We start from the raw sequence: 22,065 nt of genomic DNA, 5'->3' as shown, positions 1-22,065 counted from the left end.
AAGGTCTTCAAACCTGCCCAAAGCAAAGAGCACAGTCCAACAAAGGCCAATGACCCTGTCCCTTGGGTAGCCTCTCGTCCTGGCTTCATCTACCTGTTTGTTCTTGCCCACATATATTTTGTTTTTGTAATATTTATTTGACTGCTCTGGGTCTTGGTTGCTGCAGGTGAGATCTTTTTAGTTGGGGCATGCAAACTCTTAGTTATAGCATGGGGGCTCTAGTTCTCAGACAAGGGATGGAACCCGGGGCCTCTGCGATGGGAGTGCAGAGTCCTAGACAATAAATCACCACAGAAGTCCCTAGCCCAAGTATTTGAAGGCAAATCCCAGCTGCCGTGTTCTCACCCCTGAGTGTTTCGTATGCACTCCTGACCCCAGTGTGACAATGGCCCTACAACCCAACAACGACGTCCCAGTTCTCTCCCAAGTCTCCCGACAGCTGATTTCTTCAACTCAGCATCAATGCAGAATCCTCCCTGTGTGTGTGGTTACTCCCCCAGAGTAGCTGGATCACCTCCAGCCCGCCCCCCAGTCCCCTTCCTCCTGCCCTTCCATCCCTAATATCTCCTATAAATTGGAACTTAGTACAAAGATCTAGTTTGGATGCAGGTTGAGTGTTATCTTTTTTATTTTTTTCTCCCAGCAAAAATGCCCCGATGTGGGCTGTTTCCATACCACCTCACATCAGGAGCCACAGGGGTCTTTGAGATGCAGACTCAGCAGCAAGTCTGGGTGACAGACAACAAAGTTTCATAGCCTTTCTAGGTTACCCAGGTGGCCTTCTGAGGTTTCTGAAGTTTTGCCAGAGAAACCCCCTTTGGGAGAGGACAGACCTTGGGGTGCCCACAAAGATCTCTCTTTAGATAAGCAAGGCTTCAAAGCAGAGCTCCCTCAATGCCCAGACTGCACCACCCTGCCCGACACAGGACGAGGGTCCCCTGCACCTGACCAGACCCCGGCTCTCGGTCAGTGGTCTGGAGCTCTCCAGAGAGGAGTCATCTTGGCGTTTACTGTGATAACCCAACTAATAATCAGAAAGTCCTTTCCTGAAGAGTGCTAGGCTTCCTTGCTTATGAATGATGCTGTATATCGGCTTGAGGAAAACACAAGTGGAGGGCCACTTCCAAGACCTCTTCCGGCTTAAAACATCTAAACGTTCTAGGTAAAAATGGAAAAACGGGACTTCTCTGATGGTCCTGTGGTTGAGAATCCTCTTTGCAATACAGGGGACTCGGGTTCGATCCTTGGTCAGGGAACTCAGATTCCACGTGCTGTGGAGTAACTAAGCCTGTGCCCTGCAACTAGACAGAAACATCTGCACTGCGATGAAAGGTCCCAAATGACGTATGAAGAGCCTGCAGGGTACAGCTGAGACCTGACAGCCAAATAAATGCATTTTAAATTAAAAATTAAGTAAATAGACAAAGGCAGAAACCAAAAAGAGGGAAATGCAATTCTGACACCATGGTGTGTTCTCAGGGCTGGCAGAGAAGGTAAGTAAGTCCTGTAAGGTCTGACATTAGTGTTTGTTCACGAGTGTCATCCACTCGTTCTAACCTGGATGGAAAGAAGAACCCCAACCTGTTTCTGGGCAGAGAGCCCAAAATCACGCAGTGAATAACCTTCCCAGAGCCCTTCCTCTCATCCCCTTTACTCTGAGTCCAGGAAATTTAGGAAGTGATTTTCCGACACAAAGAGGTCCATCTGCTTCATCCACTAGCACAGACACGTGGTTCACTTGCCTGACGTCCCCACGCTCAGCGCTGAGCCAACAACAGCCTCGGCCCTGAGGACCACAGTCTGGACGGTGCTCAGCACCAGTGCAGACCTCTCACTCAGGAGAAGCCCCAGGTCAGTTCTGGCCTCCTGCTGGAGCCGTGGTCCTGCACATTCTGCCCTGTGACTCACTCTGGTGAGAGGCGTCCTTAAGGAGCCCGCACACCCACGTGCTGGTGCACCCAGCGTTGCTGAGCACACCTGTGACTGCCTTCCGGGAGCTCTGCCAGGCTCCCAGGACCAGAGCCACGTCTCGCCCTCCACGTGGGGAACAGTCAGGGCCTCTGGTGAGGGGGGAGGCTGCTAGTCCAGGCCTGGCACATTAGGAAGGAGTCCCCTGGCTCATGCCTGCTGGTCGGGAGGATCACTGTGACCCTAGCCAACCAATTAGCTGCTCTCTTAGCCAGCAGTCCCTCCCCAAGGGTCTGACCTCAGGAATCTCAGAGCTGGGATCTCCCCAGGAGAAGTGCACCCCATAGAGACCACCCACACTGGGCACCTCCCAGGAAATTCTCCTTCGCTGGCAGCCTGCTGCCTGACAGCCCAGCACTGACCAAAGGGGGCATCACCACAAGGCCAGGCTTTACCTTGGACTTCAAAGAATTCATTCTGAGGCTCCTTCGCGCTGTCGGCTTCTTCATCAGACTTGAGACTCTGGAAAAACAGAAAGAGAAGTATGTCAGCCACAATTAACCCGCAGGGGGAGGATCTGCCCCTCGGATGTCCTTTCTGACACGAAGGCCCGAAGGCTCCCACAGTGGACAGCTCAAGGAGTCTCAGTGAGGGCCCTGGAGGCATCCATCACGAGCCCACCAAGTTGTGCAGGGTGAGCCTTGGTCGAAGTGCTGGACGCGGGTGACCGTGGCTGTGGCACACCTGCTTTTTCTGCCCTCAGCCGAATAACCTTCCCTCCTCCTGCAGGGCCAGGAGAGGGTGGTAGTGAAGGGGATGCCCTGCGGCCCCCGATTCTGAAAGAGGATGCTCTGTGGCCAAAGCTGCCCTGCAGATAGAGAGACCCAGAGACACCTAAAAACCGAATGTAGGTCCCCAAATAGCTGCTCTTCCAGCGATGAGATGCCGTCTCCCATCCTCCGGTGTCATGTCATGTGAGCAGTGACTGGGGGAGGTGTCCAGGGGGGTCCACCCACCTCCACGCTTTCCAGGGACGCGGAGCGGCAGAGCTGGCTCCTAGCACTGGGTCTGGCCGACTGCTCCGGTAAATCCGGGGCTCCACCTGCAGTGACAAAGGGCTCGGGCTGGCTCCGACAGCCGGACCACTTAGAGCCGCTCACGTATTTTGGGGTCACAGCTCAGGAGGCAACTGGAAAGAAAATGGGAGGCATGTGGGGTCTTTAAAACAGACCCTGGACCCACTTGTCCTTATGAAGATGTAGATTCAGAGATGCGATCTGGCTCTCGGGGACAGACAGAGAAAACGTCAGAAGAACACAGGGAAGGGCCAACGTGGGGCTGGGGCTGAGACAGCTAGGATGGGAGACAGGACTTTCCATTTTAAGTCTCGGTTTTGTTTCAGTGTTTCCAACCAAAGTATGCTTTTCTTCTGTGTTAGAAAACTTATTCAAAAATCTAGATTTTTACACAAAGAAATAACCTTCCAATAATCCAAGTGCTCTAGAGACCAGAAGGTCATTTCCCACCCACCCGACCCCACTTCAGTACAGCACCCCACCTGGACAGGACACAGAGGGCAAGGACCTCAGCACAGCCAGGCAGGCTCAGACTCCGCATGAGTCTAAAGTCAGGGGCAGAGGCAGGTGTGGACTTCAGCTAGGGATTCTTGAGACTCCCTTAAGCCCTAATACACCCCTGCACTTTCTTCTTTCCTCCTTACCTGCCCACATCTGCGGAGCAATGGGGACTCTGTAGGCAGAGAAGATATGACACTGCCTCTGTAGGATCTGAGTGGCCAGAGAGACTGGGGAGTGGGGTTGCAGCCTGGGCTGTGACCAGGAGAGAACGCCTGTTTGGAGGGGACGAACCAGAAGGGGCCAGCTGGAGAGAAAGGCAAAGTGTCCCAGGAAGCAAGGCCAGGCCAGGAAAAGGGGCCGTTTCACACAGGCGGGTCATGGTCCCAGGGACCAAGTACCATCTCCCTTCTCTCCTCCTCACCCAAAACTGGCCCGCAGCCCCTGACCATGGGAGCATCAGAGGAGGAGGCTGGGTCCAACCGGGCCTCCAGGAGAAACAGTGATGCCAGCGATGGACAGAAACTGAGAACAAGGGAGGATTCTGGGGAGGAAGATGCAGAGTTCCATGTGACAGAGGACATCTAGGGCAGGAGGACCATGTTCCTGGACCCTGTGAGCTTATCACGGGCAGAGCCCGGCCCTGTAAACTCTCCCCATGTGGGAACTCCCGGGGCTGCTGGAGAGGAGGAGCCGTTCCCACTGACAGGGAGCAAACAGAAGGCTTGAGCACCCCACGCAGGGAGCAGGGGCCTGCATGCAGGCTCCGCACCTGCTCTGGTTTCTCTCTACACACAGGCTGTGGCTGGTTGCTGAGTGGGGAGCAATGGGAAGAGAAAGGCCATGTCAGGTGGGAGTGGGCAGCGGGGACACACTCGGGAAACCAGGGGCGCCTGACAGCACGCGGACCCCTGTCTGGGGCTCAGCCACTCACCGCTCACCGCAGGTCGTGACCCAGCACCACGTTTGCGCCCTTGGCCTGAGTGGGCTCCTGCCTCTCCCCTCCTGAGATCCCCTGGTCTGTGTCCAGAGGCCCACCTGCCCTTGATGTGGTGCCCCCTTTCTTCATGGTTTTGGCTGCTCAGCCTTTTTCTCAAAGCAACAAGACATCCAGAAATCATACACATTAGGACCGGTTAATAATGTTCTCTGAAAGTGTCACCTCCTCCCTCCACCAGGGGGAAACACGTCTCTAGGAACGTGTCCACGTGGCAAGTCAGGCCAGGAGGGGGCAGCGTCTCACCACCCACAGGGCACAGGGCTGTGGCCTCTCAGTGGAAAGGTCCAGTCCCCACCCCCTGCCCAGACGGCCGCAGACCACAGGGTCAGCCGCGCCTTGTGCCTCCTGTGTGTGCGTATTTATTCTTAGGAGCAGAATGCCAAACTCTACAAGTGAAAAATACATTGGTTTGGGATCTCCCTGGTGATCCAGTGGTCAGGACTCTGAACTGCCAATGCTGGGGGCAAAGGTTCAATCCCCAGTCAGGGAACTAATATCTCACTATGATGAGTGGCATATCCAAAAGATTAAACAAGCAAAAAACAAAACAAAACAACAAGAATATTGTGGTTATGTGTTCTGTGATGACCTTCACCAAAAGAGCAGAACTACTGAGAAGCAGAATGTTCTTGAAAACCCCAGGTATTTGGCCCAAGGGTGCCACGCACATTCGTGGAGCATCAAAGCACATGTTCCCAATCATGGCAGGAGACAGTGGGAAGGCCTAGCAGGCAGATTAGAAAGCCGGAGAGAGGGATGCTGTGGACTGACCGGGGAAGCAGGGATGAAGCCCATGGGGGAGACCAGGAGGGTGGCCCTCATGGGAAGCGCACAGCCGTGGATGGTGGGTGCAGGGCTTGCTGGAGTCTCACAACAGGGGCCGCCCGTGTGCACCAGCCCTGGCTTAGCCACCTCAGGAAGGCCTATGACTGACCCACCAACTGACTGTGTAACTGAGGAAAGTTCTGAAAATTGAAAGAAGAGAAAAGCAACACAGAACAAAATGGGGGTTGGTAGGGAAAAGTACCAGTCACGAAGAGGACACGAGTTACCACACACAGGAGTTCCAGCACAGAAAAGGGAGCGATGACAGGGGCGTGGCCTTTCTCAGGCACCTACATGCCCAGGGTCACACGATCACACCCCATGTCGGGAAAGGCAAGTGGCCTTCTTCCCACCTCTTGGAAGAGAAACGTGAGCCAAAGCAACCAATGACCGCACACTTCAGGTCCCACTGCAGACACTGACAAAGTGGCTCATCGCCCTGGTCAGACTCCTCCCCCGGTCAGACTCCTTTCCCATGAGGCCCCACCACCTTATCAGACTCCTCCCCTGTCATGCTTATCCCCCTGGTCAGACTCCACCCCCTTATCAGACTCCTCCCCTTGCCAGACTCCACCCCCTATCAGACTCCGCCCCCTTATCAGACTCCTCCCCCGTCAGCCTCCTCTCCCCCAGGTCAGAGCTCCTACATGGTTCCAGCAGGGGGCGGTGGGACACCAACCGATCTCAGCCCCAGGGGAGGTCGCAAGTGCTTCCCCAAGGGCCTAGCTCCAGACTAGAAAACCTCACCTGAGTAATGGGTATGACAAGCCATAGGATTTCAGGGGTGGGGGCCTGGGGGGCTCACTGGAATCTACACGAAATGTACATAAGCCCCAAACCTCCCAATGGCACCTCCTGCCCCAGTCATGCACCTGCTCCCGACCAAGGCACCTCCTGGGGTGTGGGAGCAGACCAGGGGCCTGTGCGGGTCAGCCACCTTGAACCCCTGCCCCGTGGGGGAGGGAGGGACCCGCTGGACACTGCACTCTCCCTCCCAGTACTCCTCAGATGCAGCCTCCACCGGTTATCCGGCCAGAGAACAGCAGGCGCTGCCAGCCAAGGAGTTGGCCCATCTTCTAAGGAGCACATACGCCATCACCTTCCCACTGGACCCACAGGCCACACCTCCAAGGGGGCCTCCCTTCAGAATTCTCCCTCCGCTCCTGACCAGTATCAAGGCCCCTCTTCACTTGTCTTGAAGTATTACCTTTGTTCCACTGACCCCACTGGAAACCAGGATTCTAACAAGTCCGAGGAGCACAGAGCACTATTGTCTGAGACAGAAGACAGGCGCAGGGCTGCCTCAGCTGGTGGCATCCTGCTTGTTCCACCAGCCTCCCAGCCTGGCCAGCACTTTACACCTGCACTGCGCTTTGGATGATCAAATTCTTCCAGCTCTCCACATCCACTTTATCTTGTCTACACCTGACACTGTAAGGACAGCACTAGATATTACTTGACATTTGTGAGATTGTGACTTATAATAAATATGAATTTGGTCTTCCTCCCATCCCTTGCACAGCTTCTAAAACCCTCGAATTTCCTAAGTGATGAGACCAACCACACCCAAGTTTATGCTTGGTTTATAAGCTGACTTTGAGAACCACACCTTGAGATGGGCTGGTTGCCAGGGAAACCAACGATGTGATTAGAGGTTGGTACTTTCAGCCCTACCTGACCTCTAGGGAGGTCAGAGGCTGGAGGTTGAATTCAATCACTGATGCCCCATCACTGGATCAGTCATGACTGTGTAACGAAGCCTCCACAAACCCCGAAAGGACAGCATTCAGAGACCTTCTGGGTTGGTGAACACGGGGAGACTGGGGAAGAGTGAGCCCTGGAGAGGGTGTGGGGCCTCTGAGCCTCTGCCCACAGCCCATGCACCTCTCACCCTGAGTTACATCCTTTGCAATAAACCGCTGATCCACTAATGGGTTGCCCTGAACTCCTCTAGCAAATTAACTGAACCTGAGGAGGCCGTGGGCACCTCTGATCTTTAGCCAGTGGGTCAGAAGCACAGGTGACAAGCTGGACTTGAGATTGTTGTCTGAAGGCATTGCTGTCTTAGCCTGTGGGGTCTGCAGCTGTGTCCAGGGGGATGGTGTCAGAATGGAGTTGAACTGCAGGACACCCAGCTGGTGTTGCAAAATGGTCTGGTGAGGGGGAAATTACACAGATCTGGTGACCAGAATTGCCAGGGTACTCACAGGATTTTGTGAAGGTCAGAGGAAAACACGAGAGTTTTCCCCTTACAGAACCATTTAACAAACAAGGAGCGCAAAAAAGAAAAAAACCCAGGTGCTGCAGTCCATGGTCCCAGTCCATGCAGCTGGGGATCATAGACCTGCTGCATTGTTCAGGTACAACATCATATTCCAGAAGTCACAGAATCACAGAAAGAGACGAAAAGAAGACCACAAAGGCCTCTTCCCTGACTCCATAGACCCACTGTCTTTATCTGAGGAGGCAAGACCAGCCTGTGATGACAACACAGCCACGAAACCATCCGTAAATTCCTCGAAGTTAACCTGTGATTTTGAGAAAAGCGGTCAACACTGCTTTCGACAGGCCACATACATAACACACTGGCCTTTGGTGTTTTCTCAGATCTTATGTTGCCTTCAGCACTGAGGACATTATTTTGTCAAATATTTACTTAAGGTTTGAAAAACCTGAAGATATAGAGAGGCAATTAAGCCCTTCACCAAAAAAACACAAACACCAAAAAAAAAAAGGAAAAGAAGAAAACAACTCCATAAAAGGAAATTAGATAACATAGTTAGAAAACAGTGCAGAAAAGAGGTGTCTGATGATCACAAACATTAGCACATAAAGAAATATCCATGTCTTCACTACCCACCAAAAAAGAGAACATGCCAGCACCTAGGCTAGTCCTCTACCAAGGTTCCTTTCCTGATTAAATCCCCCGCCCCTACACTGGGGGGAAAAAAAAATGCTCTGAACACTCACACATATGTCCTAAGAGATTCTCTGGAGTATACGCACCTAAGAATGGGATTGCTGGGTCACAGAATATACATTTATATCCTCTTGGTAAATTGAATCTTTTGTCACTATACAATGCTGACCCTCTTCAGTTCAGTATTGCTTTTTACCCTAGAGACTAGCTTTCTCATGGACCTTAAAAGTTTCACGTCAACCAGTTTTACCCTCTTCAGGGACAACACAAAGCCTGTCTGATAATTTGTGCCTTGGTTATCATTTATTTTAACACCTTACAAGATATTTTTGTTTTATATAGCCAATGTCATTTGAATTATTCAAATATTTGCCCCTTTGTTTTTCACTTCTTCCTTCGTTTCCGACCTTCTGCCTGGGATAGTTTTCCATCTATCTGAAATAGATCTTTGAGACTTACGTTTTGCTTAAGTATGCTGGTGCTAAGCTCTTTTAGTGTGATTTTCACTTTGTTTCTTTCTTCAGCAAAAACATAATTTATTAAAAGAATATTGGAAATGATCCAGATGTACTTAAAAGAAAATGGGTAAATAAACTGACTCATTCCGACAATGAAAGACAACAGGGGAAACAAAAAACAATGAGACATTACATGGACACTGACCTGCACTCTCTGAATACAGACTGCAGACATGATACTGAGTAAAAGAACCAGAGTATGCACTGAGCATGCGCTGTATATATGTCCACCTGTATGAAGTTCAGAAACAGGGAAACAAATCTCTGCTTTTCTCATGAAGACAGTGGCAACTGTCAGAGCCAGAGGGAACCCAGGGGCACCTGAGGAGGGATGCCGGATGCTGGGGGCCCAGGTGTGCTTGCAATGGACGTTCACTGAGCTGCACACTTCCCAACTCTTTTCTCTGCCTGTGCTTCACCTGACGTCACACAGAAAGAAATCAACGCAGGAGATACTTGTAGGTCAAAATGTCATCGGTATGTGCTAGAGAAGCAGGCCTGGCGCTGTAGGTCCCACACCTGGCACAGAACTTGAATGAGCACATTTCTATTGCTGCCTCTGAGCACTAAATGCAGCTGTTGGCTGTGGAACGTCTCTGTCCGGGTTATACACTATCAGACTTGAAGGTGGACTACTTATATGTGTGTTTATCTTCTGGCTCCCCAACTAGCATGTGGTCTCACGGCTGACACATTGTAAATACTCAACAAATGTCTATTGGATGTGTTGGTCTCTATAGCCTTTCAAAACTGAGCAGAATTCACCTTCTCAAGGAGACATTCTTTCACCTTTCTTTAAATAAATTTTTTTTAATTTATTTATTTTTGGCTGTGTTGGGTCTTCGTTGCTGGATGCAGGCTTTCTCTATTTGTGGCGAGAGGGGACTACTCTTCCTTGTGCTGTATGGACTGACCATTCTAGTAGTCCTCACTGGAAGGTGGGCGTGAATTTGCTAAACTGCTAGTATGACAATGTCTGAAACTTCTTCTCTCTTTCTTATCATGGTGCATCAATTTCATCAGGTGGTTCTATAAATTTATTCTTGTTCAGTCACAAGTCATGTCCAACTTTTGGCAACCCCATGGACTGCAACACACCAGGCTTCCCCTGTCCCTCACCATCTCCCAGAGTTTGCCCAAGTTCATGTCATGTTGGTGATGCCATCCAACCATCTCATTCTCTGTTGTGCCCTTCCCCTCCCTACCCTGAATCTTTCCCAGCATCAGAGTCTTTTCCAATGAGTTGGCTCTTCTCATCAGTGACCAGAGTACTGGACCTTCAGCTTCAGCACCAGTCCTTCCAATGAATATTCCAGGTTGATTGTGCCTTTAGGATTGACTGATTTGATCTCCTTTTGACTCAAAAATCTTCCTCAGCACCACAATTCAAAAGCATCAATTCTTTGGCACTCCGTCTTCTTTATGATCCAACTCTCACATCCATACATGACTGCTGCAAAAGCCACTGCTTTGACTATATGGAACTTAACCAATCTCATATTGAAAAGGCTGCATCCAGACTTATGCCATGTGGATCAATACTAGAAAGAATATTCTTGCAAAGATTTCATTTCACAGAGATATTGTAATGCTCATTTTACATTCCTAGCTTCTAGATCTTGCCTAGCACATAATAAGTGCTCAAAGATACTCGTTGAGGGACTTCCCTGGTAGTCCAGTGGCTAAGATTCCAAGCTCCCAATGCAGGGGACCCAGCCCCACTGCTGGTCAGGGAACTAGATCTCACATGCCACAGCTAAGAGTTCAAATGCCCCAACTAAAGATCCCACATGTCGCAGGGAACACTGGTGCAGCTAAATAAATAATATTTAACAAAAAAAAAAAAAACTTGACTACATGGGAGCAGAATGAAATGGCCATTTTGTTGATCCAATCTCATGTCTTTTGTGTCTTTGATAATACTTATCAGCTTTCTTTTGAGCCATCAAACAGGAGGGGATTTGGGAATTCTCTGTTGGTTCAGTGGCTAGGACTCTGCACTTTCTTTTTTTTTTTTTCCATTTATTTTTATGAGTTGGAGGCTAATTACTTTACAATATTGTAGTGGTTTTTTGTCATACATTGACATGAATTAGCCATGGAGGACTCTGCACTTTCATAGCCAAGATCCCAGGTTCAATTCCTGGTTGGGGAACTAAAATCCCAAAAGCTGTGTAGCATTTCCCAAAAAAAAAAAAAAAAAAAAAAACAAAAAAGAACAGGAGGGAATCTGATGGCTGAGTGTGCTGCTGTTTTATCTGATACCATTTGACTGTGTTTCTGTGTCCTCTCCCATCACAGCTCACAAAAGCACGAAGGGCTAGGGGGGGAAAAAAATCAAGGAAATCAGGTAACCTGTGTATGCTGTTTAACCAGTGTTGATTTTCACAAATGTGCCTTTTGCTCACCTAGCCCTCGAATACAATTCCATGTGACATCAAGAGGGGCTATGACATGAGCGATCAAAATCACACCCAGTTTCTTTCTTTTTTTTTTCCTGGCCACACCACAAATGGCATGTGGCATCTTAGTTCACCAGCCAGGGATGGAACAGGCTCTCCCTGCAGTGGAAGCATGGAGTCTTAATCACTGGACCACGAGGGGAGTTCCCACACCCGAATCTGAAGTCCATAAAGAAAAGTCAATAAAGGGGAAAGTGACCGAGCCGCGTGGGGCGGGTGTGTCAGGCAGAGCCCTCCTCACCCCAGGAGCAGCTCTGCTGATAGCACCAGCCACACAGGCTCTGGGGGAAGTAACAGGAGGCAGATTCACCTCGAAGCTCCCTGGGGCCAGCAGGAAGGGGTTTTAGGTTGTTCTTCATTTGTTTCTGCTCAAGAACCAACTCAGGAATCTTTCCAGGTTAGATTTATTTTCTCATTCAACATGAGACCAGTTTTATTGAGTTCTGTGTGTGGTGGGGGCGGGGAGGGGGGCAGAATACTCTTCCTTCAATGGTAAGATGAGCAACACAATTATAGGCACTGCTTTTTTTTTTTTTTTTTTTTTGCAGACTGTGGAATCTTAATTTCCAAACCAGGGTTGAACCCGGGCCCCTGGCAGTGAAAGCCCAGATCCCTAATGACTGGCCCACCAGGGGATTCCCAGGCCCTGTTTTAAATGAACACGTGTACCTCCCTGGTGTTCCAGTGGTTAAGAATCCGCTGCCAATGGAAGGGACGTGGGGCTCGATCCCTGGTCCTGGCAGATCCCTCAGGCTGCGGAGCAACTAAGCCCAAGCACCACAACTGCTGAGCCTGCACTCTCGAGCCGGGGCTCTGCGACAGGAGAAGCCACTGCCATGAGGAACGGAGAACTCTCTCTAATTTTAACACTGTCTCCAAAAGTAAATCAGAAGTCAATTAAAACGGACTCAAACGCATTCCTTTTTAGAGCTGAATAACACACAGCTCTTTATCCACTCCGCTGTTGACGGTCATCTAGGTTACTTCCATGTCCTAGCTATTGTAAATAGTGCTGCAATGAACACTGAGGTACATGTGTCTTTTTGGAATTTGCTGTATGAGGCAGGGAACCCAAAGCTGGTGCTTTGTGACAACCTAGAGGGGTGGAACGGGAAGGGAGGTGGGAGGGAGGGTCAAGAGGGAGGGGAAATATGCATTCCTATGGCCAATTCAAGTCAATGTATGGCAGAAACCATCACAATATTGTAAAGATATTATCTTCTAAATAAAAATGTAATATATAAAAGTTCATTCATTTAAAAGGTGAAAACTCAGGCAAACCTTATTTCTCCATGAGGAAGGACTTTTGAATATGTGATTAAAGTTACTTATAGTAAGTTTTATGCCACTACTAACAATTGTAACACATCAAAACATTGATGGTAGCCATAACAGCAGTATCTAAATCTTTGGGTCTATATATAGTGGTAAAAAGTGGAACATACAAAAAAGCTATCAATCAACACCACTAAATATTAATGACAAGTCTGGCTCGTTGGGTGCTGCTTAAACAGCGGGTATTAGGGCTCGTCTGAGTCTGTAAAGGGCGTCCCTGGTGTCACAAATGGTAAAGAATCCACCTGCAATGCAGCTGACCTGAGTTTGATCCCAAGGTCTGGAAGATGCCCTGGAGAAGGGAATGGCTCCCCACTCCAGTAATCCTGCCTGGAGAATTCCATGGACAGAGGAGATTGGTGGGCTACAGCGCATGGGGTCGCAAAGAGTTGGACACGATTGAGTGACTAACACTATCGCTTAGAATATGGAAAACTCAACAGTGCTGGTTTTTAAAGCTGCTTAAAAGTAAGTTAGATGCAGAGAAAGACCACTTAAAATACTATGTAAATTTTCATCATACACACGTAACACAAAAATATTTTCTTTTCAAAAAGATTTTCTCATTATCTTTAATGGGAAACAATGAAATGTCATGGAAACAGTCCAGTAGGGAAATGTTTACTATTTATCTTTCTAAATCCTATATTTTTCAAACAAAATCTGTTGATACTCTGCTTTTGCTTTCAAAAGTTGGTCATCATACACATTTGACCCATCTGAAGATCTTCGAGAAGACACTTGAAAGGCATCAGATGCCAATTCAGCCTCAACTGGAAAGAAAAGGAAAGAAGTATATTCTTTACCTAAAATACTTGAGTTAAGTATTAGTTACAACAAACCAACGAGAGAACGAAAAAATCTGAGACCTTTCCTAGTGTTCCGAAAAATGAAATCTATCTATAGATGGCATGACGTGAAATACAAGATTACAATTCTATAACCTGCTCAGGGTCGCACATGTGGCTGAGTACCAGATTTCTGGTTTCCTCATTCTTCATTGATTCACTCAGTAACTGTGTGCAAAGGTGCTGGGACAAGGACTGCAATTATAAGATGAAGGCGACCCAGGTCCACCCTGGAAAATGATATGCCCTCAACTGGAAAAACAGACAAACAGGCAACTTCCACACAGACTCACAAATACAAAACAGATACAAAAGACGGCACAGGGACACTCAGAAGGGACAGCCAGCTTCGTGTCAGCACTGCCAGCTTTCTGGTGGAGGAGCTGTGGAAGCAGATGCCTGAAGGACAGGAAAAAGTACAGGAGATGGAGGGGAGAAGCTCGTACAAAGACCGGAGGTGAGGACGCGCAGCTCTGGGATCCTACAGTCTGGCTGGTTAGATGCAGAGCTGAGGGCAGAGGAGGGTGGTAAGGAGGTAAGGCCGCCTACTTTGGCAGGACCCAAACCGATGTGGGTGTTTGGAGCTTTTCCTGAGGGTGAAAGATAAACTGGTGGCAAAGTCAGTGACAGAAATTTTAGTCACCCGCCGAGTGACAGCTTCACACCCGTGAGAGCTTGAGTCTGGGTTTCCAGCCTTAACCGCCACCAGCGCCTGAGAAGCGGGTATCGCCACGTTTCCTGAGAATAGTGTCAGGTGCAGGCGGATCGTTCCACAGGGATGGAGGCAGCAGAAGAAGGAAACAGCCAGAAGTAAAAGAAATGTATAGACCTTTAGAGATTATTTTTCAAGCTATGGAACATGATGAATCAATGAGGAAGAAGGATATTTTTCACTATGACCGCTCATGCGTTCACATTTCTCTTTAGCTATGTGTAACAAAAAATATTTAACATGGTGTCTGTTACCCAAACAATGGAAAGAGTTCCCGTTTACTGCTTACGGTATATTTCAGAAATCAATGTCCAAATTTAATTCGTACGTTTTGGCAACATACCTTTCCTTACTTCTCTAGTTATACTCCTGTCCAACTCCCGTCTCATCTGAAATAAGTCAAATATTATTTATGTTTAAGACAAACAAGAGATACTATCATAGGAATGACATCAAACTTATTAAATGTGACTTTTAAATAATACTTTTAGAGACCAGACCTAACCTCAAGATTACTTCAGTAGAAAAAGAAAATCACATAAATAAAAGAAAATGAATTCCTACTTATTCTCTTTACAGATAACAGAGCATATTTATGGAATGCTTTTTAGATTAATCTGACAAAAAGTACAATAAATAACAGTAATCGAGTACACGTAATTTGAAAGAATGAGGGAATGACCCATAATCATAGGAACGACCCACAAGATTACTATCTTCTCCCCTAACAGCTCCTTCCCTAATATGTACTTCTTAGACCTTTATTTTGATTTCTAGGTGAGGATCGTGTTCAAATGGAGGAAGTAGTCTGAAGTCGAATATTAAGAACGAGAGCACATCTGTGGTTTTCTATTTAACGAAAAGACAGAAAGTTGAGAAAATTTACACACAAGAAACAGTGTACCAGCAAGTTTCAATTCTGACAATATTTACCGAGAGGGATTCTCTCGTCAGTGTTAGTTTCCGAACTATGTCCCATAGACGGGGAAGGTCCCACAGGGGTCACTGCAGGGTTGAGGAACAGAGAAGTCACAGCTGCGGGGCCTCTGGCCGCTCTTCAGCTACAAGGCTCTGTGCTTGTCTCCGTTTTATGTAACACGGTTCCCTTCAGAAGTTTTTTTTTTTTTAAAGAAAGGTTCTTTTCTTTGGTGAAAAAACAAACTTTTTTTAAGGTATGTGAGTTATTGATTTAGTCAAAGTTCCTAATTCTACAAAAGAAGTAACAAAGGCCATGTCCTTCTTCCTGAGTCCAGAGTCCTAGGCCAGCTACATTCTCAGATTAAGAAAAAAACACATAGATTTTTAAATATAACATAGACAAAATGATCATGTAAAACTTTGTTATACAGCTGAATAGTGCTTGTGGTGTGACATGACTTTCTAGGTAAATTATGTGTTTTAAATGCATGAACAAGAATAAATCAATATCAAATTCCTATTTGTGGCAGTCAATATAGTTAATTTAGAAAGCATACATAGTTTTTAAACAGAGGGCAGGGAACTTGAAGGAGAGAATCTTTAGCTGAATCAAGCGGGCCAAAAGTGAAGAGATTCAACCTTAAAAGGATGTTCACTTCCTCTAGATAAAACCTGGCTTGCTAAAATGACTCAGCAATGAATTATCCACATTTTGGGTTACTGAGGACAAAATTTAAAACGCACAACAGATTTCTCTTTACTGTTTAGCATACTTCTATCCAGACTCTCATCATTAGTGGGTATATACAAAAAGCATGAGTGTAATCTCAACTATAATCTAAATCCGGTCAGAAGTTGCAGTTGAACTTCATTTCCTCAGCCTGAAGTTTCAAGGGGAGCACTTATACTCCTACCCTCCTCATGAGAAGCAAGATTTACCTAACGGGTGAGTTTGGGAGAAGGAACTAAGAAGTGCTTGCCTGGTTCCCAATCTCTTCTTTGAAAAGATGTATGTGCCCACAGCACCATGAACTTGGGTCTGCGGTAGGCAGCCCGCCCCTGGGACGGGGGTCAAGCATTTGCTTCCTCCTCTTAGGCCTGTGTCCGCGTGGGCAGGTCTCTGACTTGGGATGAAGTGTTTGGAGGCCCGCTGTGACTGTGCAGCTAAAGCACATCCTCCAGGTTCATGGCTCTCAAGTACTACGACCCAACGTAGCCCCAGTGCTGTCAAAGAAACCTTAGATTGCTCTTCTGTGATGGCAAGAAGCCAAATGGGAAAACATGTTGAGACTGCATGTAACAAGGGCTGTTTTTCTCTCCATCACCAACATCATGAAAACACCATGGAAACCGTAAACACGTGTGCATTGACTGAAATCGATATTTTATTCATTTATTTTTTTGAAATTGATATTTTAAACACAATCATTACACAATGAAAACTAGCTGCAATTTAAAGATTCCCCTTCATTGCTCTCAGTCATCATTCATCCAGGTGATGTCAAGACAGAGACAAAAGAGCTTCATTACAAGTTTTAAATATTTGATTTAACTACAAAGTTAGAAACATTCTACAACTGCTCAGCAAGATATATTGTAGACATTTAAATCAAAATTCTGTCAGTAAAATAGCAATTAAAGATGTACTCTTGTATAAGAAAATAACAAAAAATGTTAACCTAAAATCAGAAATTAATCTTTTGATTAATTATTACAAATTTGTTTAATTCATAAAAAAGATTTATCTAGGACTCCTTCAAATAAAAAGCATCCATATGTCATTAGTGTTTAGATGCCAGTCAGTCACTTATGCTTAGGGGTAGAAAAGCTGCGGTGGGAGCAGCAGAGCCTGGAAATGATTATGAACCACTGCCAAAGTGAAATCAATTAGAAAGTAAATCAAACATCTCAAAGTACACTTTCGGTTACCAGACAATAAGATTTCATTTCTAAAGTAGAATTTCAATGCGGCTTTCCAAGAAATTTAAGAATTTAAGAAGTATCTCTTAAAAACAAGAGATCTTTGCCATACATTAACATGAATCAGCCACACCATATTGTAAAGTAATTAGCCTCCAACTAACAAAAATAAATGGGAAAAAAAAGAGAGAGAGAGAGAGAGAGAGATCTGGGGCAAAAAGAAATCATTTAATGTCTCCTTGATTATCACAGTTGATTATGGTTTTACTTAGTATGCGTAAGCCAAAAAAACAACTTAGAAGTTCACCAAATTAAGAACATGGGTCATTTATATCAGAAATCTGAAACCCAATGAAAAAAATAGAAAAGAACTAACCTTGGTCAAGTAAGTCTCCATGCTGTCATTTGAATGGCGTCGAATTGAGGTAGAAAACCCTACGTTTGCTCTTGAAATCAGATTTGCATTGAACCCTGAAGTGGGTTTGAAATTTCCAACAGAAGAGGGCTCCAGGATTGGCGTGCTGCTAAGAGTGCCGAATAAAGATCTGTTCTGCTGCTTCTCCACCTCAAGTTTGGTGTTCATCTCTGCCAGCCTCTCATTAGTCCTGGGGAAGATGGAAAGCACGGATTTCATTCCAGCTTCCCTCAGTGACTTGCATTTTGTAAGTTGCCGCACAGTAAATGGAATTCCCATCACACTGTGTGAACACTGAAAGCAGAGAGCAGACCTGCTGGAAACAGTGACAGCTCTGACCTTGTTCTAAAGAAGCTCACATGTGTCTGGGGCTCCTCAGGTAACAAGTCACAGCTGGGAGAGGAGAGAAAGGGCGTCAGAGGGAAAGGGAGGTGGGCTCACAGTGACGCCTGCTGCCTCTGGGACACGCCTGCCCCCAGGAAACAGTTCAGGGATGAAGAAACACACCTCCACAAGGCCATGTTCAAGTGCTTCCTCTCACCACCCTTGTACATACGTGTCACTCATGACCTCGGAGAAATTAAGCATTTGGCTCTGAGGAATCACCTCAAGCCACAATCTCAAGGGGAGGATGAGGAAGTCAGTGGGTGAGACTGAAGAGAGCTAAAACAGCTCCAGGAACAATGACAAGTACCCCCTGCTTTTCCAAAGTTCACCTTACTTTACTTCACTTCTACGAAGGGCCTATGTCAGCACCTCTTTCTGATGCTCAAAAAAATAATAATAGTAGGAGAGATCTGAAGACAAATTTTGGTCTCATTTAAAAAGTCAAAACTCTGAACAGCGTTCAGTGTACGTTTTAGAGGGAGAGGCATGGCGCTCCCCATGCAGGGAGACTGGCCCCACTGAGCTCCTTCCCCGGAAGCCACACCCCACATCTCAGCATCAAGTCCCACAGCCCTGAAGCCTCTCTGGGAGCACCTGTGCTTCCCTTGTGTATGCTTATTTGGGGCATCGACTAGCAGAACGTGTCCTCGGGTCCCTGCTCCTTTGCTGTATGCTCTCTGGGCTTATGAAAGGCGTCCTAGGAGTGCTCTGCTTTCAGAGGCGGGGAAGCCTGGACTCGGCACTGCAGGCGGGATCTGCCCTTTCCAGCCTCCATACAACCTCTCAGTCAGGTCACCATGTGAATTACCCTGCCTTTCACCTCTGCTTTAATTTCCTCCTCTTTCACAAGCATGCCTCTACACAGTGTGGAAACACTTGATACAGTACTAAATTAGTCTGTCCTAAGGCGCCCCCTTCGCAGTGACTATCTAGTCAGCTTTCACTTCCGACTAATCTGAGGCACCGCGCTCTATAAAAGTTAGGCTTTAGAGACAAATTAAGGAAATAAATTTATTTTCTGTGATTCTGTGTTTGGACTTACTTGTCTAGTTCATCTTGCAATGACTTTCTAACTTCAAATTCTACTAGGTAGAGATGCTTATATGTTTCAAACTCTGCTTTATTATCTTCTTGCAAAATTTTCATCTTAGAGAGTTCAGATTCCAAGTCTTTAATTCTGAGTTCCACCTGTTGAGATTCTGCCTGTCTCTAAGGCAAATTGAAAAAGATAACATCTTTAAAATAAGTATAACCTGGAAAATTATATTTGTTTCCTTTCGTGTTGAGTCATTGATTCAGAGAGTGATTACAAAGGTGAAAAAAAAAGAAGAGCAGAAGTTTAAAACAATTATTGTTAATGTGAAGTGAATTAAATCTGAATTATAAAATGAAAGTGGAATGACTGTAATAGTAGTATTCATACAATCTGATAATTCAAAGAAGAGGATCAACATAACATTTTAAAAATTGAACCAGACAGCATAAGAATAATTCAAGAGGATGGTACTGGTTCTAAACCACAGTATTTTCTTTTCTTCCTAATGGTCTTATTTTATACCAACTGGTCTTATAAGTAAGAGGATTCTCTAGTGAGAATCATTCTGATAGGTCAATTTAGTGATAACAGTGAGGGAAACGGAAATATTTAAAGGGAAAACAACTGTCCCCCGTCCTTCCAGAAATCTACAAAATAAACTGCTCTAAGGGAGGCAGAGGAAACACACAAGCTGTATACATCCAAAACGTAATGTCCAGTGAAAGTGAATTCAAGCACATGACAGATCAACAAATTAACCTGCAAGAATAGGTTGGCTTCCTTTCATTTCTCTACTAGATCCTGTCTCGCTCTGTCTTCAGTCTCCTGTTGATACTGGTCTACTTGGCTGTGTTCCATCACGGTCATTTCTACATGACTTTGGAGGGTCACTACATCTTGCTCCAACCTTTTTTTTTCTCTCTAGTTTTTTTTTTCACATTTCTTTTGCATTAGTTTCATAGATAAAAACTCCTATTGAAACACTTGATTTTTCTGCATCCAGGTGCAGACATTTTGAAGATTCAGTTTCCATCTCTGCTGGAAAATCCTCAGTCTTCAAGAAGAAAATGATACTGTTTGGTAATGAGGAATGTGGACTGAGCACAGCCCAACTCAAACCCAGGACCAAATTAAAATGATGCTATCTGTATTGTAGAATGTAGGACCAGGGATTAATCAGAGAATCAAGAAAGATATTCACATCATCAAGAGTCACAAAATATGTTCTTCACTGGCATCTTTGTCACACAACGTTTGCAATTGATTTCATACTCTTTTATTGTTCTACAATAATATTTTTCTATCTTGCCTCCAAAAAATGACTACAAGTCCCCTCTTAGTAGAATGTCTCTTAATCCTTCCCCCGTCTTAATGTCCCAGAGTTTTAAAGTAGTTTGAGGGATACTATATTTAGTTATCTAGGGCTAAGTTAATAAATGCTTCCCAAAAGAAGTCTGTGAGAATAAGACTCTAAACTAATAAATCTTATAAATACAGATTCTATTCCATAAGACTTTCCCTGAACTACAAAGACTTTTTGCTAATTTGAATTGCAGTCCAAAGAGAAATGAGTCACAAAGTTAAAGAAATCCCATCTCCTAACCGTTTACAGAGATGATCCATACATTTTTCTGAACAGCAACAACAAAACGCCTCATTCTTGTAATCCTTTGTTACTGTCCATTGATGCAAGACAAGTGCTGTGCATATCAAAAAATATTCCCTGTTACACCAATGCAAACTTAGACAAGATTCCCCCTCATGGAAAAAACGGCAACAGTGTAAAACTAGGGGCTAAACTCTTCCTCAGAGACTAGATAAAAATGGCTGAAGTGAAAAGGCTCCATGCGAGGTTGACATTAAAGAAAGCTCCATGAAGGAAGAGTGACTGAGCACTAGGTCTCAAATCACAGAGGACTAGTCAAGAGGAAAAGAAACTGTAAAGATAGAAAGGATAGCCTGAGCATGGGCCAAGAAAGGTGAAATCAGTCAGTTAACCCTGAGGATAAAATCCAGCCACAGGGATATAAAAGCACGTACACAGAAACATGTCAATGTTCACAGCAGCCCCAAAGCGGAAACAACCCAAAGCTCCATCAACTGCTGAATGGATAAATGGCTTAGCCACGTACTACTGATTGATCGACAACCAACAAACAGAAGAACTGATCCGTGCAATCACACGGATGAACCTCGAAAACAGGACGTCAAACGAGAAAAGCTAATCCCAAAGGAGCACATACTGTATGATTCCACTTATACAAAATACCCAGAACAAGCATGTCTACAGAGACAGATATTAGACTGGGGGTTGCCTGGGGCTGAGGGATGGAAGGCCACGGGTAGTGGCTAAGGGATGCAGGGTTTCTTTTGGGGGGTGACGGAAAGGCTCTAAAATTGACTGTGGTCACAGGTGACATGTCTCTAGACTAAGAGATACTGAACTACACATGTTGAGTGTATGATACTTGAATTCCATGATATGTGAATTATATCTCAATAGCTTTTTTAAAAAATCCAATGGCAGGATCTAGATAATCTTCTGAATTCTCTAGTTTGTATGTACATACTATACAACATCTGACTACTTACATGCTTTTACAATATACTTAAAAGGAGAAGGAAAGAAGGCAATGCCTATACTTCACCTGGTTTTATAATACCCTTTCTGCACAAGTTATTCTGAAATCCATGAAACCAATATATACAGAACTCTACAGCCAGTCACAAAAGGGAAGGTGAGAAATGACAATTTACTGGAAACTTCCATTAAACATTATCCTCTGATTTGATCTCATCATGTAATACAGATATCACTAAAAAAAAGTATTGTTTCAAAGAAAACAAAGTCTCTCAACTTGTGTGAACAAAGAGGCACAGTTCTCAAATTGCCTAAGGGTAAATAATATAAGAAAAAATATATACTGCAAATGGCAGAATGAAAGTCAGAGTTTAAGAAACGAGTGCACTATAAAGATAAGAAAATTGTAGTAAATTACTTTTAACAAAAACACAAAAGAAAGCTGATCATGAAAATGAATGTCCTAAAACACTTCATCCTACATATTAACTGTTGACACGTTCAATTTCATACATACCTGACTTGTGAGTTGACGGAAGTTGTTCTTTAAATCCTGTGTCTCATCGTCTAAGTTAGCACAATAGCGTGACATGACTTCCAGTGAAGCCTCTGACATAGACTGCTTTTTTACGGTGTCAGCCAGTTCTTGCCGAAGTTGTCTCACATCTGCCTAATAAGATGCTCTGTCACTGAGTTTATCAAATCA

General features: G+C 45.5%; 1 protein-coding gene across 1 annotated transcript in view; it reads right to left on the bottom strand.

The window, feature by feature from the left end:
- LOC133044573 (ankyrin repeat domain-containing protein 26-like) overlaps positions 1-22,065 on the bottom strand; it is a 112,576-nt gene that overhangs the window by 33,753 nt on the left and 56,758 nt on the right. The window contains exons 23-28 of the mRNA XM_061125987.1: positions 21,877-22,029; positions 18,785-18,951; positions 17,317-17,545; positions 14,446-14,491; positions 2,925-3,010; positions 2,364-2,430 (exon numbers count right to left, since the gene is read on the bottom strand). Of these exons, the coding sequence (XP_060981970.1) occupies positions 2,364-2,430; positions 2,925-3,010; positions 14,446-14,491; positions 17,317-17,545; positions 18,785-18,951; positions 21,877-22,029 (748 nt within the window). The remainder of the gene's footprint in view (positions 1-2,363; positions 2,431-2,924; positions 3,011-14,445; positions 14,492-17,316; positions 17,546-18,784; positions 18,952-21,876; positions 22,030-22,065) is intronic.

The sequence above is a fragment of the Dama dama genome, chromosome 23 (assembly GCF_033118175.1).
Source record: "Dama dama isolate Ldn47 chromosome 23, ASM3311817v1, whole genome shotgun sequence".
NCBI classification, from domain to species: Eukaryota; Metazoa; Chordata; class Mammalia; order Artiodactyla; family Cervidae; genus Dama; species Dama dama.
This window is presented reverse-complemented; position numbering and strand designations above follow the sequence as displayed.